Here is a 15346-nt window from a genome sequence, read left to right on the forward strand (position 1 = left end):
GACATATATTTTAATGAAAGATGAAAAAAATTGTTACATTAATTTTTAAAGAATTCCAACGAAAGTAGTAGAATATGAAATATACAGATATTTAAAAAAATTGCAAAGATTTGATCAATCTACTGCAAAAAAAACAATGGACGATCATCATCACATGTACATGGATAATTTTTAATTAATGGAAAAAAAGATAAAGGAAAAAGAGTCGCGCTGATTAATGGGGATCGATTAATCCGCGGTTGATTCGATTCATGAATATTCACCGGCATCGATGGATTCGCCGGCTAATCCTGATTAATCGTATATTTATGATTTACGGTTAACCCCCGAGGGAGGGCGGTTTTAAAGTTTACAACGCGGCCAGATATCGGGCCACGATTTATGTCCGATGAACACGTGAACCACCACCGCGAATTGGAATCGAGAAGGAAAAGTAAATTTAACCGCTCTGCGACTTTCCATCATCGCCTATCATTTCGTTGATCTGGAATATTGGAATTCTGGTCAGAATTCCCTTCTCGATTGCGTTTTCTTTCTTTCTTTTTTTTTTTTTCCGTGGATCCGTACGTTTCGTATAACGATAACATTCCATTGTGGATTTCATTGTTTCTTTTAATTGACATTTGACTAATTGGCGGAGAAAGAAATCTGATATTCGCGTCTGTTCAACACTGTTGTTACTTTAATAAAATATTCAGTCTCATGAATTCAGTCAGGATGAAAATATGTAGGAGAAATATGATCGATCTGTGTTGCGATGCGAATGAAACTGTGTATAACAAAAATGTGATAAAAGTATCTTTCTTAAGATTCGTGGAATGTTAATTTATTTATTATTCGATGTATGAAGAATTTATATCAATAAATTTATAATAAACTGTTAATAATGATCGTGTAAAATAATTTGTATTTATAATCACTTGAGAAAATAATTTGTATTTATAATCATGTGTCAAGGGAAATTTCGATAATCTTGAATATCAAGAGGAAAAAAAAAGAATAAAGATAAGAATCGAGGAAAAGAAGGATGAATTGGAAACATGAAATCATAAATCACGGATATTTATTATCCCCAATCAAACAACAACTTTTCGTATCGATGAAACAACTAGGACATGAAATATCCTCCAATAATAAATTACAAGCTCGAAAGATTGACAACCACTCACGAACATGGACGAAAAAATTTTCTATTATACATTTTAAACTTCGATGAAAAGATTCGCTTTAATTTACTCATCGTCGTATACTTTAAACGGTGCTGGACAATTTCTATTGGAAAATTCGAAGCGATTATTTTTTGATTCGACCTCGATAATTCGAGCAAATCATTTGCATAAAATACGAGTTCACAGAGAGAAAAACAGATGTTCCCAAGCTGCGTGGAGATAATCGAAGGCGCCACTTGTGAATTTCCTCGTAAACGATCAAACATTGCTTTTTTCTTTTCTTTTTTTTCCTAAAGATTGAATTAACTCTCGGCTGAATCTGTGTAAAGAATCTTTTATGAATCTTATGAATCGTTGGTCAAGCAGATATGATTATTCTCGTGGAAAATGAGTCGATAAACCGATGCAATTGGACTCATTCGGAGCGTGATATTTGCTTCGAGTTTGTTAAAGCTATGGATGTTTAAATATCGAATTATTAAGTTTGAATTGAAACTTCGCAAGATGTAAATGTATACACGCGAATCGTGCTTCGAAATTTGCGAAACATATATACGTGGTTATTTGCTTTTGGATTTACCCTTGATTATATGAATTTTATATACGTTACTAGATTCAGCCGAGTGAATTAATTTTACGAAAAAATAAGGAATAAAGGAAGAAATAATTTTACAAATTAAAATCGAATCGATTATAAAAATTTGTAATTTGGAATATTATTGGTAATGATCTATAACTTGTTTAAATTATTTAAAAATTTATTATACAACAAGAATTTTTTTTACAAGTTTTACAATATCGTACAATATAAATCTATGGTATAAAAATCAATTTCTCAAAATTTAATCAAAACATTTACAATATAAAAGTTAAAAATTTTGTAATAAATTTAATATTATTTACAATTTTTTATCTTAGTCGAAAACAACAATGGTAAAAGCTAATCAAAGACGAATAATCGAATATATCGAATCGCACGTCTCAACCATTCAAATTGCTTCGAATTTTCAAGAATCTTGGAAGGAAGAGAGACCATATTCTACGTGGATATACAAGTCCTTGATCTTCAATTTACTCTACGCTATTGAAGATAAGTCATCTGACAAATCATCCGGAAAATTGCACCATCGCCCTCTTTATCAATTCTTCATTTCTATTTTTCCATCGCATAGCTCTTCAACCCTGATCAAATATCAACAAAGGTGCGGTTATCCCCCGTTTCGAGTGTTCGATCACAGTCGGCCCTAAATCGAGCTGCACTCGAAAATCAGTTCGAAAAAGTGGAGGAAATATTCACTTCGCTCGAATTTACTCGTTCATTCTCCATTCGCGTGTAGAGTGTTAAGAAAATAATTTTGTTATCATATATCTTATCTTTCCTGAAAATGAAAAAGAATAAATATAAATGCGAAAAATGTTCGAATCGCATAGAAATTATAATGATTGAAATTATTAGTAAAACAATTATGCCTGAAATTCTTAAATTCTTCTTTTGGAATTTTGTTGAACGTGGAAACATCTGTTAATGTATCGAAGCTTCTACAATTGCAAAAAGAGTAAAAAATTTTCGCCAATTTCTTCAAGTAAATTTTTATCCCGAAGAAGAATTTTCGTATCTACATTTTTTATTCTGGCAGTATTAAAATTAGAATTACTAGTATGTGTATGTGTGTATCAAAGTTTTGCCACTCTTTTATGCACAGAAACATTACTCTATCTCCAAAGATAGCAATGGTATATACACTTGAATACTTTACTACTCTCGACTCTACACGTTGATGCTCGAATAGTCTCTGTGGGAATATTTTATAGCCGCCGGAAATACGGATCAAGATGGCTCTGCTCTTCAAGTCTAAATTCTATTTCTCTTGGCAACCGATACTGCGACGAGTGGCCGGGTTTGACGCCTCAATTTAGTATCACGAAGATGATAAGTAATGAGAACGTGTGATGGAGTAAATGGTTCCCCTTTGATGTGGAAACTTGGAACGTAGAATCGTAGATAATTTGTGTAAGTAGGAGGAATGTTACTTTCAGATGAATGAGAAAAAAGATCTGTAAAAGTTTATGATCAATATTATTAATCAATTTTTTAAAGATTTTAAAGATTCATGTTACATTTGAATATTAGGAATTTGTTTGGTCATTTAATGTATATTGTTTTTCCTTAGTATAAAATAGTGAAAAAAAATATAAGAAATTTGAAGAATTTAATTATTGAAAAAAATGTATATTACACATCTTATTGTTGCTATTATGCTGGACTAGTTCTATTGAATATAAACGAAATACTAAAAAGAATGAATGTTATTTTATTCAGAGTAGAGCATAAAATATAAAACCAATCCAGTGGTATAGATCAACGATAGCAACGACGAATGACATACAATACATTAAAAACATTTATCATAAATTCAATTCCTCAAATTTCTTGCTTACGTATTAATTTCACGAATCAGCTATCCCACAATCAACCTCTCAAATCAATTCATCAATTTCATCAATTCTGCCAGAGAAAGAATTTTTTTTTACAAAACAATGTAACTATTCCATACGATTACAAAGCCACATTTAAAAAAACAAGAAGAAGAAGAAGAATAAGAAAAAAGAACTTTCAATTGCTTTCACATTCATAAAATGATACCGAAGTGCAAGAAGTTTCTCTAAAACGTTAAAAAAAAAAAATGTTGGTAAATAGTTTCCCCTTTTTCCATTCTTTCCCTCTCTCGTTTGCTTTCTCGCTCGAGAAAGTGAAATGAGAAAGAGAGAGAGAGAGAGAACAACAAAACGTGTCTGTCGCGCTCGAAGGATTTTCGAAGCGAACTTGACTAGCTTCCCCCCCTTCATTTCAACCCTCGAAAATCACCGAGGGCGACAGAGACCGATTCTGTGATTGCGCTCCCTGCGCATTGCGCATCCTCGCGCGTTCCGACGAATTGGTCACGAAAAACGCCCACGAGATGAATCCTGTTGGAGAGGGAGGAGAAAAGGAAAAAGAAAAAAAAGATGGAGAACGAGAAACAAGAAAAACGGGAAAAGGAAGGGAGAAAAAAAAATAGCGGGTCGTGGTTAAGCTCGAGTGAGAAAGAAGAGGCATCTGCGATGAATTGTCGAGCTTTTATGGGGGGAAAAATGGCGAGGAGATATTTCGAAGAAGAGAAGAAGAGTAAACGACAGCATAGATAAATAGATATGAAGGGATCGAAAATGTTTAAAATATTTATTATAATTTGAGAAATTATGAGTAACTTTATATGTTTTTGATATTTCTTTTATTTGAGAAATATCAGTATTTAATTTTCGAGAGGTATTTTGTAATATTTTTGTAAGAGAAGAGACAGAAAATCTTGGAGAGAAGGAAGGGACAGGATATAATTAGTTAGTTAACGAGATACGTTGATATGATTTCTACTGAATCAAAGATAGAAACAATAGGAAAGGATGATTATTATTTAAAATTGACATAATTTAGATAGTTGTAATTATAACTAAGAATAACTGGCAAACATTTTACAAATTTATAGATACTTCTTAAAATAGAAGAATCTTTTTAAAATGGAAGACAATTTATTTCAGGAATGAGTTTTTGAAAATTCATCTTGTAACGAGATTAAAAATAATAACATTGTACAAGTTGGACAATGATTCTTCCCAAAATAAATGTAAATTTAAGATTGTAATTAAATTTATAAGATCAACTTCCATTGTTTTACAATAATGTTTAAATACAATGCAAATGTAGGAACAACTTATTTATTAAATTTTATGCCATTTTTTTAATTATTTTAAAAATGCCCAAGAAAATTTTATTAAACTTCGAATCTGGTTTTATCAATCTATCTGCATTCAATGACTTTTATTTTTCAATGATTAATTAAATGTAAGAAAATTGAAGAATTTATCTAACTATTACACACGCACTCTAATTAAATGATAACATCTTTTTACTCAATCTAAATCATTCTCTAGATACAAGGAACACTATATCATCTCGATAAAACAAAAAACAAAACGATCACCGTAATCTCTTGTCAACGAGAAGACGTCGAATGGAACGTTGTTTCACAAGATTTAACAGATTGTTCTGAATATCGTACAACAGGGAACGAAATAGATTTGTCGAGATACAGAAGTCGCGTGTCAGATTTAATAGAGACGTGATAAAACCAAACAAAATTGTGATCGTAATGAATCCTCGATCAAATTGCACGAGAGACAAATATCGGTGAAACGATGTGACTAACTCGAAATGCAATTATCGATACGATTCGCTGATTTTCAGATATCATCCGACATGGTAATCGATGTTCGAGTTAACGAATAGAAGAACGATACTTTTCGAGATGCTTGATTTATTTTTAACGAAACGCGCCAACTTTTTATATGAAAAGATTTTCAATAGTGTGCTCGACCTATAAATACCGTATAAATATTGGTATTATATCTCTGAATATTTTTTTTCCTCAACGTAGAATGAAATAATGAAAATATGTACGAACAATAATTGATATCGAATTCCTTTTTAACGATACGCAGCTTCTCGTATATCGAGTTTCTAGGCTGTTATTAGAGCTAAGAAAAATGAAAATTTTGTTCTGTTTATATTCCGATACATAGAATCTAATAAAATTCAAGAATTCGACGAACTTTTTAATTCTAAGACTATATCTTTTATAAACAACGAAAATTGATTAGTGATTTCGAAGCTTCTTTTCGAAATCAAAAATATTCGAAAAATCTACCCGTTCGTGTAATTCTACTTGACAAAGAAAAAAAGAGAATCGTTCAGAAACCGAATTACTGTAACATTTCACAGAAACGTCACTCCCGTTCGCTACGCAAAAATTCTCAAAAAAAAAAAAATTCAGAATTTCGAACAAACGTAGTGCACAAGGTGCACAAAGATTCCAGGCATTAAAACGTGAACGTACGCGTTTGAGCGACACGAGATCAATTATGCCGGCTCAACTCGGTAACGAGAGAGGCTGTGCACGAAGACAACCGTATCCAACGAACAACAACGACCTGGACAAATTTCAATGACCCACATTCCCTTTTTCTCCTTCATTCTTTCAATTCATCCATCACACTTACTTCATGGAATCCATCGAGTATGCACGACAAATCCGAGACACAAAGAGAGAAATACCGTTAAAATTATAATATTTATTGAATTTGGCCTAGCGCCAAATTGCCATTATCGTTCCATAATGAGGGGGAGGCTCGTTCGCTGTTCTCCAATGATGCAGACCACGATCCACCGCTAATAAACCGAAATTCGTTCGGCCAATAACGGATTATTCGGATTCAGGCGAGGAGGATTCATTTCCTCGATTCTTTGGATGGTCGTTCGCGAATTTTCCGAGGGAAATCAACTCTGGATCGGGGTGAACCGCGGATTCACACGTGTGTTGTATTTACATTTTCTCGCGCGAATGATCGGTGGTGAAACGAGAATGAATTAACGCGATCGGGAGCGGTGGGGATTCGATGTCATTCGACAGACATGGGATCCGTCGATTCGAAAATCCGCTTCTCTCCACGGATACAATGAAATTTCGAGAGGCGGATTGAACGATGCTCCGCGTCGCTTTGAATTACATAGGTAGGTATTGCTTCGTGGTTAATCTTTTGCTTGATCAGAATTTCATAAGGGTGAATGTAGAGAATGATTATTCTGCAATTGTTCGATGGTGAATGAACGAATGGACGCGTTGAATGGGTTGTTCTATGGAAATGAACTGACGTTGTGGTTTCATGGTAATATATCGATGGTATTTGGATGGTGGTGATGGTGGCTTATGAGGGATATTGCAAAATTTTTAGAATAGGAATAGTTGAAGTAACGAGTAGTATTTTATTTTTAAATGTTTCCAAATTTTGATCTGCGATTTCAATTTTGGAAAATATAATATTTAGATATACGTTGAAAATTATGGAAATGTCGTTTTATGGAAATTGTGCTTGAATGATGTTAATGGATCGTGAAGAATAAAGCTTTTTGAAATAGTTTTGGTAATAAATTGATTCTCTACAATTGAATCTGAATATAACAAATTAAATTTTATTTGTCTAATTCAATTGTTATCAACCAAGTCTAGTCTTTGAAATATCCTTTAATCCAAGAAATTTTTACATTGTAATTATAAAATGATATTTCCATGATCACTTGTTTTTCTCTTCCTTTCCAATTGTATCGTATACTTATATCCTTTAATACTTTCAATCCTGAAATGATTTTATACACGAGCGACAAACACCTGTGAAATTCCTCATCAATCGAACACGAATTTCAACTCGAAAGAGATATCTGTTTCAGTGAGAAACTTGCAAGAAACGAAGTTGCAGATATGGAGGAACCTTCTTGCGCAAAAGCCTCGAGAGACAGAGCGCACTCATCTCCGGTATGTTACCATTTTGCACGTTTGATATTTCCTCGATAACATCACATCGGATAAAAAAAAAAAGAAAAAAAAATGATCGTACTTGACGTGTCACGTTTGCACAAAAAATTTCGAAAAAGGGGGAGAAAAGAAAGGAAATTGACAAGAAGACAACGAGGAAAAGCATATCAATGTGACGATCACGCTTTTTGTCTTTTTTTTTTTATCACGATTCGTTTCATAACATCGACGAACTTTACGTGATATGGAAAAAAGTATAAAGATATAAAAGAGAAGAAATAAAGAGATCAGAAACGAATGACGAATGATGTTAGTTTTTCTGTTTGATTGTTTGAACGAGACACGTGCAGATGAATATACAATGGATAGAAAAAAATTCGCAGATAACTGTATTTTTTTATATAAATATTAATTAAGATAAAAGTATACTAAATTTAACATCAACAAATTTTTAAAATATTAAAAGATTGAATGGTCGACAATTAAATTTAGAAGAAATTTCACAAAGTTATTCGAATTGATTCATGATACGCGTAAGGGAGCATGAAAAATATTTTTGCACAGTGATGACAAAGTATGGACATCTAGAAATTTTTGGAATTTTTGGGAACCATACTAACCGTAATTCATGCAGGATTTGAAAAGAATAGAAAACCAACGAGTCGTGACATTTATGTCGTTCGCAACGTCTAGTTGTAATGTTTATTGCCCAATGAAATTTGGACAAATAAAGCAGACTACATTCCGAAAAAAACTATTAAAAATCCAAAAAGAGTAACATATATATATGAATATATATATATATATATATATATATATATATATATATATACTATAAATAAAATTCAGAAATAATCTCCTCATTTTCAATGATTTGACTGCTTGAAAATTATCGATAACTATAGAATTACATAAAAATTAACGATAAAGTAGTTCCGTATATTAAGCGAAATAATTATTCAAATCATTGATAATGAGGAGATTATTTCTGAATAATTTATTTACATATTTTTTAAGTATAAATATATTTCATAAAAAAAAAAAGAGAAAGAAAGCGAAAAGGAGAAAACGTAATCCTTTTAGCAGCTTTTAATTTCGTAATTTATCCACACGGCCGCAAACTACACGTCAAAGACACGCGACTTCATCAATCCCCCTTCAATCCGCCATCACTTAATCGAAATTCCCCGTGCTTTCACTCGTCCACGATTCCCATAACTCCGTTGTATCCCCAACGGGTCGATTTTCTCGCGATCATTAAACTCCCCGATCTTAAATTACCACCCATTAAGCCAACGTTGGCTATCCACCGATTTCGAAACCTCAGCAAGGAACGCTTCTGAGAAACGTAACGTCTCGGAAACTCGCGGCTTTCGAGTCGAGTCGCAATCCCGTCGACAAATTGGATATTCCAATTCTGATGACGAGTGATGGAATGTTTTCGAACCCGATTATACGATTAATTTCGATGATAGATTATTTTACATTTCGTACAAATTAACGAGACGATCGAAACAATTTCCTTTTCGAGAATACAATTTTATTCGAATATTCTTTTTCCATGTGGTGCGCGAACAGATTGAACAGAAATAGAAACGCGTTGGATATTTTGGTTTTCGTGTATTTACTGTGTATTTTAATTCATAAGGAAGAATTGAAAAGATGAAACGTTTTCTGAGAAGAGATTAACAATTCTGTCGAAATTTTAATATATCAATTAGTAAATATAAGAATAAAATTTCATTAAAATGTTGTAACGGATAGGTAATCTACTATCATCAATCACAAATTAAAAATCGGGAAAATCGAACGGAACGAAAGAAATAAATTCCCAAACCATAATCAAATTTTCATTTATCCGGTATGTACGTATACAAACCGCTTTCATCGTTCAAAAACCGTTGATTGCAAATGTTTCGTCCATGATTCGCAAAAAAAAAAAAAAGAGGAATCATCAAGGAATCATTGCTTGCGATTCGAGTGTCATCAAAACGAACAATAAACAGCGATAATGGAAACACTTTCGTTCCGAATAACGAAAAACTCATTAACGGAAGTATCGTGTTTAATCCAAATTGGATTAATTCCGGTGAAATGTTAATTTGGCCGGTTTATCGAGCATTCTTAATATTGAGAATTGTTCCATTAATCATTTATATCATTATTATTATTATTATTTTATTAAAGAAAATAAATTTGCACGATTTAATATTTACGATGATAATGAAATATGTTATCGTTGCAATAATTTCCAGTTAAAAAGAAATAATAATAAAGTTTCAATGGAAACTTGTAGCGATGGAAAGAAATATATTTCATTTCATTTCATTTGCTATGAAAAATTATATAGATTTCAACAATCCATCGTGCATAATAAATTTCGTTTACAACGAAATGGAAAATATCGAATGCATTCTTTTTTTATGGCGATGAAGATTCGTTCTCATTCGTTCAAGAATATAACTAAACATATTTTTTCCCCGCATAATTGAAATATATTATTTTTTGTAAACGAAAAAAAAGTGCAACTGTAAAAGAATATTATTTTACGCACGTCGATTTATAATTAATCCTTTTTTATTAAGCTTTTCACCAGCATAAAGTTCAGTTTTTGCGCGTATACAGTATCGTTTAACATCGTTACGCCTTTGGTGTGTTCGCGTTAATTATATCACGACATAAATTGCTGAAACTTTATCGAACACTGACACGGCAAATTAAGCGGGCCGTTTTATTAAAAATTATATAACAGTCAAACCACTAACACAACACTGTTTTTCTCTATTGAACATTTTAATCTTTCGCTTAAAACGTTGACAAACTTGCGCGCGTTCGCACCAAGTTTCATACGTCTTTCTTAATTAAGATTTATTTTGTTAAAATAGATGATATCATCACAATATAATAATAATAGATATTGCAAAGACGCGAAAGTTTTTCGTTATAAAATGAATTTAATTAGAATACTCGTAAGATAAATACTTTATTGAAATATCGTAATTAAATTTATTTTTTTCATAACAAAAACATTCTTCGTTTTTATAATAGCTATTATAAGATAATATTATCTACTTTCAAAAAATAAATCGAAAAATCAAAGTATCATCTTATACTCTAATAAAATACAGAAAAATATTTTCTCCTAATCTTTTTAACTTTCATTTCATTTTATTTCTCTATTGTCCACATATCAATGAATACTAATAACAATCTCAATATATAAATAATATCCTGATTAAAATATTCGACAAAATTATTTTACTATGGTACTGTTAAAAAAAAAAGAAGCTCTTTCATCAAGAATTAATTACCTTGATAACATCAATATTACGTTAAAAAGAGATATTTCAATTTTTAATTATAATATTAATTTCCTCTCGTTCTTCTTTTTCACACGTTTATAGAAATCTCTACGTAAATTTAAACTGCAGAACCTTAATAAACTGGTTTACACAGAAAAGGGGACGAGTCAATTAACCAGGGATCTTAGAATCCATGGGAAACACACGTTTGGTATTGGAACCGAAATCATGTACGGATTTAACGGCGATTTAGCCAAGAGAATACCGCAGAGTAACCACGTAAAATGTAAATCGTATCAATACTTGTTCGAATGGATTTTCGAGTGGTATCAGGCCTCTCGAAGGAATGCTCGATGTTCTGGTAAATGAATTAACATCACGATCCGTTATACGATATCATCAGAAATGAAAATCTATCGTTGAAAGTAATATATTGTGGAAATATATATTGTCGAATTTTCAACTTTTTAATATTAAATTGGCTGACAAAATTTTATTTCAATGGATTATATTAATATTGTTCTATATAAAAATATGTTCTGTAGAAAAAAAATACATATATATAAAAATGAATGAAAAATTAAAATGAAAGAAAGTTTATTATATTTATTATTAAAGGTTTAAAATGCAACGTAGAGAAATAAATTTTATATCATTTTGTTAAAGATATCGTGCTGATCTGGTAATGACTATGAAAATTTGATAAATAATTATTTGTGACAATTTTTTGCCAAATTTTGTGACGTATCTAAAATTCTTTATATTTTATCAAAAATTAATTAATGTTTTTTTGTATGAATATCGTTAATCATAATGCTCTGGCAATCTGTTTTTTCAATAAATTATACGTTTCTTTTCTTCTTAATAATTAATTGTAAACAATATAATGATAAAATATCTGTGAAAAAAAAATTTGGATAAATCACTATACGAAAATAATTTCAGCAAGTGAAACTTATTTAAAGAAATTCGATAAAGCAAAAATATATACATATTTGATAAGCGAAAAAAGATTTAAAAAAAAATCTTTTCACACAAGTCTTTCAAAATTTTAATATTAATTTCAAATCGTACTATAATCGTACTATCGAAATTTCCATTTTCGAAGATTATTCCAAAACACATCCGCGATACCAAATTATACATTGCGAAACATCTCGTGCATATTTAATCACTTTGTCGTCCCGAAGAACTCCTTTCGTTAACGTCTGAACGAACTTGTCATTTTGACGGTTTCTTCCGATAACTGTATCAAAGTTTTAAATAAAGAATTGAAACATCTACATTCATTTACCAACACTGGATTAACTTAATGTAAATATTTCTTATACGAATGAAATTCTATATTAAATCCTTGCTTTAAAATTCGATTTTAAAATCCACAAACCAGTGGAAGAAACAAAAATATTAAAGAGTCATTCATACCTGTAAAATTAATTATTGCTGTAAAGAATTGTGAGTCACTTTATCACGATAAACGATATTAATGCGAGAAGTGAAGCTTTGCTCGGGGAAAATATACACTTTCTCGGATGACAAATCGGATAAAATTGTCAAGACAATGTACTCGCTTTATCTTACATTTAACGGCATCCGATACATATTAATTTTAAAAGGCGGAAAATTCGAAACCCTCTTAAGGGCAATAAGTTATCCTTGGTATCGTTGTTTCGAAGGGTTTAAACATGGGGTTTATAGGTTGGGCATAAAGTGATTGGTATCGTATCGCGGATACCATTTATTCAATGTTACGATATATACGCGTGTCGACGCTTGTTCGAACTAACTGATTAAGGGCAAAGCATCGCGCAAAGACTCACCTGCGATCGACGATTTCAGTCATGCGACAATTTCGACGCGATTTTTCGATGGGATTTGAACGAAAAAAAGGTACTCACCTGTAACAGAAAACGGAAACATTAAATGTATTTGTGCACTTTTCGCCGAATTTTTTTATATCGAGAAAATAATTCGAATCGAAATTGTTCGATTTAAATTCTATTCGTTCGCACGATTAATTAATTAAATTTCGAGAATTAATAATTAATGGGCGATTTATTTAATAATTTTCTGAATAATCGAAATATAAAAAATTTGAGATATTTTTAAAAATGCTTTTTTGCTCCAAGAGAATACAGATTTGTATATAATTCGATGCTTTTTTGATAAAATATTGATTTTGTTGATTGAAAATCTCTCTTTCTTGTTAGTACGAGATATCGGTTTCGTTTCAAATTTATATTTAATTGTGCAATATTAAAATTTCAAATTGGTTTTAAAAATCGTATATTAAATGAAATATGCAAACAATAAATTTTAACCAATTTTAACCAACATCAACAATTTTATTTAAATTATAATATTGCGAATATTAATCAAATATACATAAATTCATCTAAGATCTATCTTGAAAGATGTTTCATTTGAAACTCGGCACATGTTCAATTAATCAAATGTCAGAGCCATCTGTAATCTGTAGCCAGAAACGAATTAATTCCGCGAAATTATAATATTGGTATATATACAGTAATAATACAGCAATTAAAATTTTCAACTTGTTCACCAACTTTCCTACATGAAATCTCCTTACACGCATTAAACGAAATTAGAATAATTAATTCAAATTGCAAATCCCTTCGGATAGAACTAACTAGGAAAGTGGTTATGATGTTGTCCAATTTTATTTGCCTAACCAACAATATAACAAATAACATTAATATTTGATCGTATCGTGTACCATCTATTTAAACTTGATAAGAAAAATAAATTTCTAAATCGTTAATAAGATAGGATTAATAGACGATAATGTATAAGTGAATAAAATAAAATATTATTTTTATATGCGATAATTTATCTTTAAAATAAAATTTAAAATTAAAAACGATCGGGAAAAGGATTTAACATTTGTGTTATTACTTAAAATTGACTTGATATTTGAACGAAGCGAAGTGAGGTGAACAAAATTTTGCTTGTAAATACGAACAGACGGGAAAGGTTGTTTTAATTATTCCATAGGTACTCATGAATAAATATGAGGTCTAGCTACGGCACCGAAAACGCGCAACCAAAAGTATATAGTACGTATGGATGAGCGAAATAAAACAAAGAAATCATTTTTCTTTCGTAATTCTGGGAATTTTTAATTTTAATATCTTCAAATATACGTAATTTCGAGTACACACAAGATATTCGTATCGAACAAATTATGGTCCATTTTAAAAACACATCGAGGATCGAGCTTCTCAGAGTTTTCAAAAAAGCGCAATTTCAAATTCTACGTTTTACGTTAGCGTAATAGAACTTCGAATTTAAATTCACCTTGGATAAAGAGAGAGGAATAATAAATGCAACGACAGAATAACGAAGATAGATATGCTCGATAATAAACAAACCTTCAAATCTTCATAATTTTTCTATAACAAATTTTTAAAAATTTCTAAAAATCGAATCTGCAAATGTACCGAATACATTAACCTCTGTGTGTATTTCTATTTCCCCTAAAATAACGTCAACTAAAATCATAACATCGAGATCTTGAAGATAAATTATAAAAAATCATCGAGATGGAAAATGACTTATATATACTCTCAGAAAAATTTTTCTATTACTACGTAAAAGAAACCAAACCGACTCATCCTCCTCCAATAATATCGCGTCACGAACAATGCCAAGTTCGCAACAGATTTCGTTGAACGTGTACGAAATAAGAAAATATAATCCTCCATTTCCATGTTCACGTTGAATTTAATCGAGGATTCAAGTTCCCTTAACAAGATGGAATCCGTCTGGCCCTATCTATCCACCATCGAAACGAATCTCGAAGAAGGATCGTTCGTGGACATGGATCGATTAAACAGCGAGGAATAGGGAGAAGGAGGAGGAGAGAAGTATTGTAAACGCGAGGGTAAAGACGGTTGTCGTGTCGTCGTTTGCCTAGCGAGACGGATAAAAGGAAACGGTTTCCGGATATCTGGACCAGAAGCAATCGGCTCGATTCAACAGATATGAACATCGTCAAAGGCGAGGCGGAGGTCAGGGCGCGGCTCTTTAATTTCTTTTTCAAGCACAATCTCTTCTATAAATCGTTGCAAATTGAAAAGGAACTTTGTGTTTTAAGATCTTTTTTCTATTTCTCGAGGGGTAAGAAAGACGAGGATGTTTCATTCCTCGAAGGAATTCGATGGTGCGCGAGTACGATGGTATATGTGTATCGTACGTGCCTTTGTTGAGGATGAATCTGAAGCATTGTTTTTGATAGAGTTCGATAATATTGGATTATGGAAATGAATGCTTTTTTCTATGAACATTTGTTTCGTTAAATTTCACATTTTATAATATTAAATTTTAACAGTGATAAAAATATTTGTAATTATCTTCACAAATCAAAAGTGATTGTCGCACGCGCAAAGAAGTAAAGGAGCCGTAATAATTCGTACTCAAACTCAAGTCAATCGATGAAATCTACGAGCAT

The 15346-nt window shown here is 31.4% G+C and overlaps 1 protein-coding gene across 2 annotated transcripts in view; it reads right to left on the reverse strand.

The window, feature by feature from the left end:
- Positions 1 to 1909: 1909 nt before the first annotated feature.
- Positions 1910 to 15346, reverse strand: part of LOC107995194 (uncharacterized) — a 109250-nt gene continuing 95813 nt past the window's right edge. The window contains exon 17 of one of the 2 annotated variants that reach the window (XM_062076195.1): positions 1910 to 2548. In XM_062076195.1, coding sequence (XP_061932179.1) covers positions 2540 to 2548 — 9 coding nt within the window. In that variant the 3' untranslated portion in view covers positions 1910 to 2539. Of the gene's footprint in view, positions 2549 to 10039; positions 12774 to 15346 lie in introns of those variants that run through there. The other variant, XM_062076194.1, reaches the window with a different exon arrangement.

The sequence above is a fragment of the Apis cerana genome, linkage group LG6 (assembly GCF_029169275.1).
Source record: "Apis cerana isolate GH-2021 linkage group LG6, AcerK_1.0, whole genome shotgun sequence".
NCBI classification, from domain to species: Eukaryota; Metazoa; Arthropoda; class Insecta; order Hymenoptera; family Apidae; genus Apis; species Apis cerana.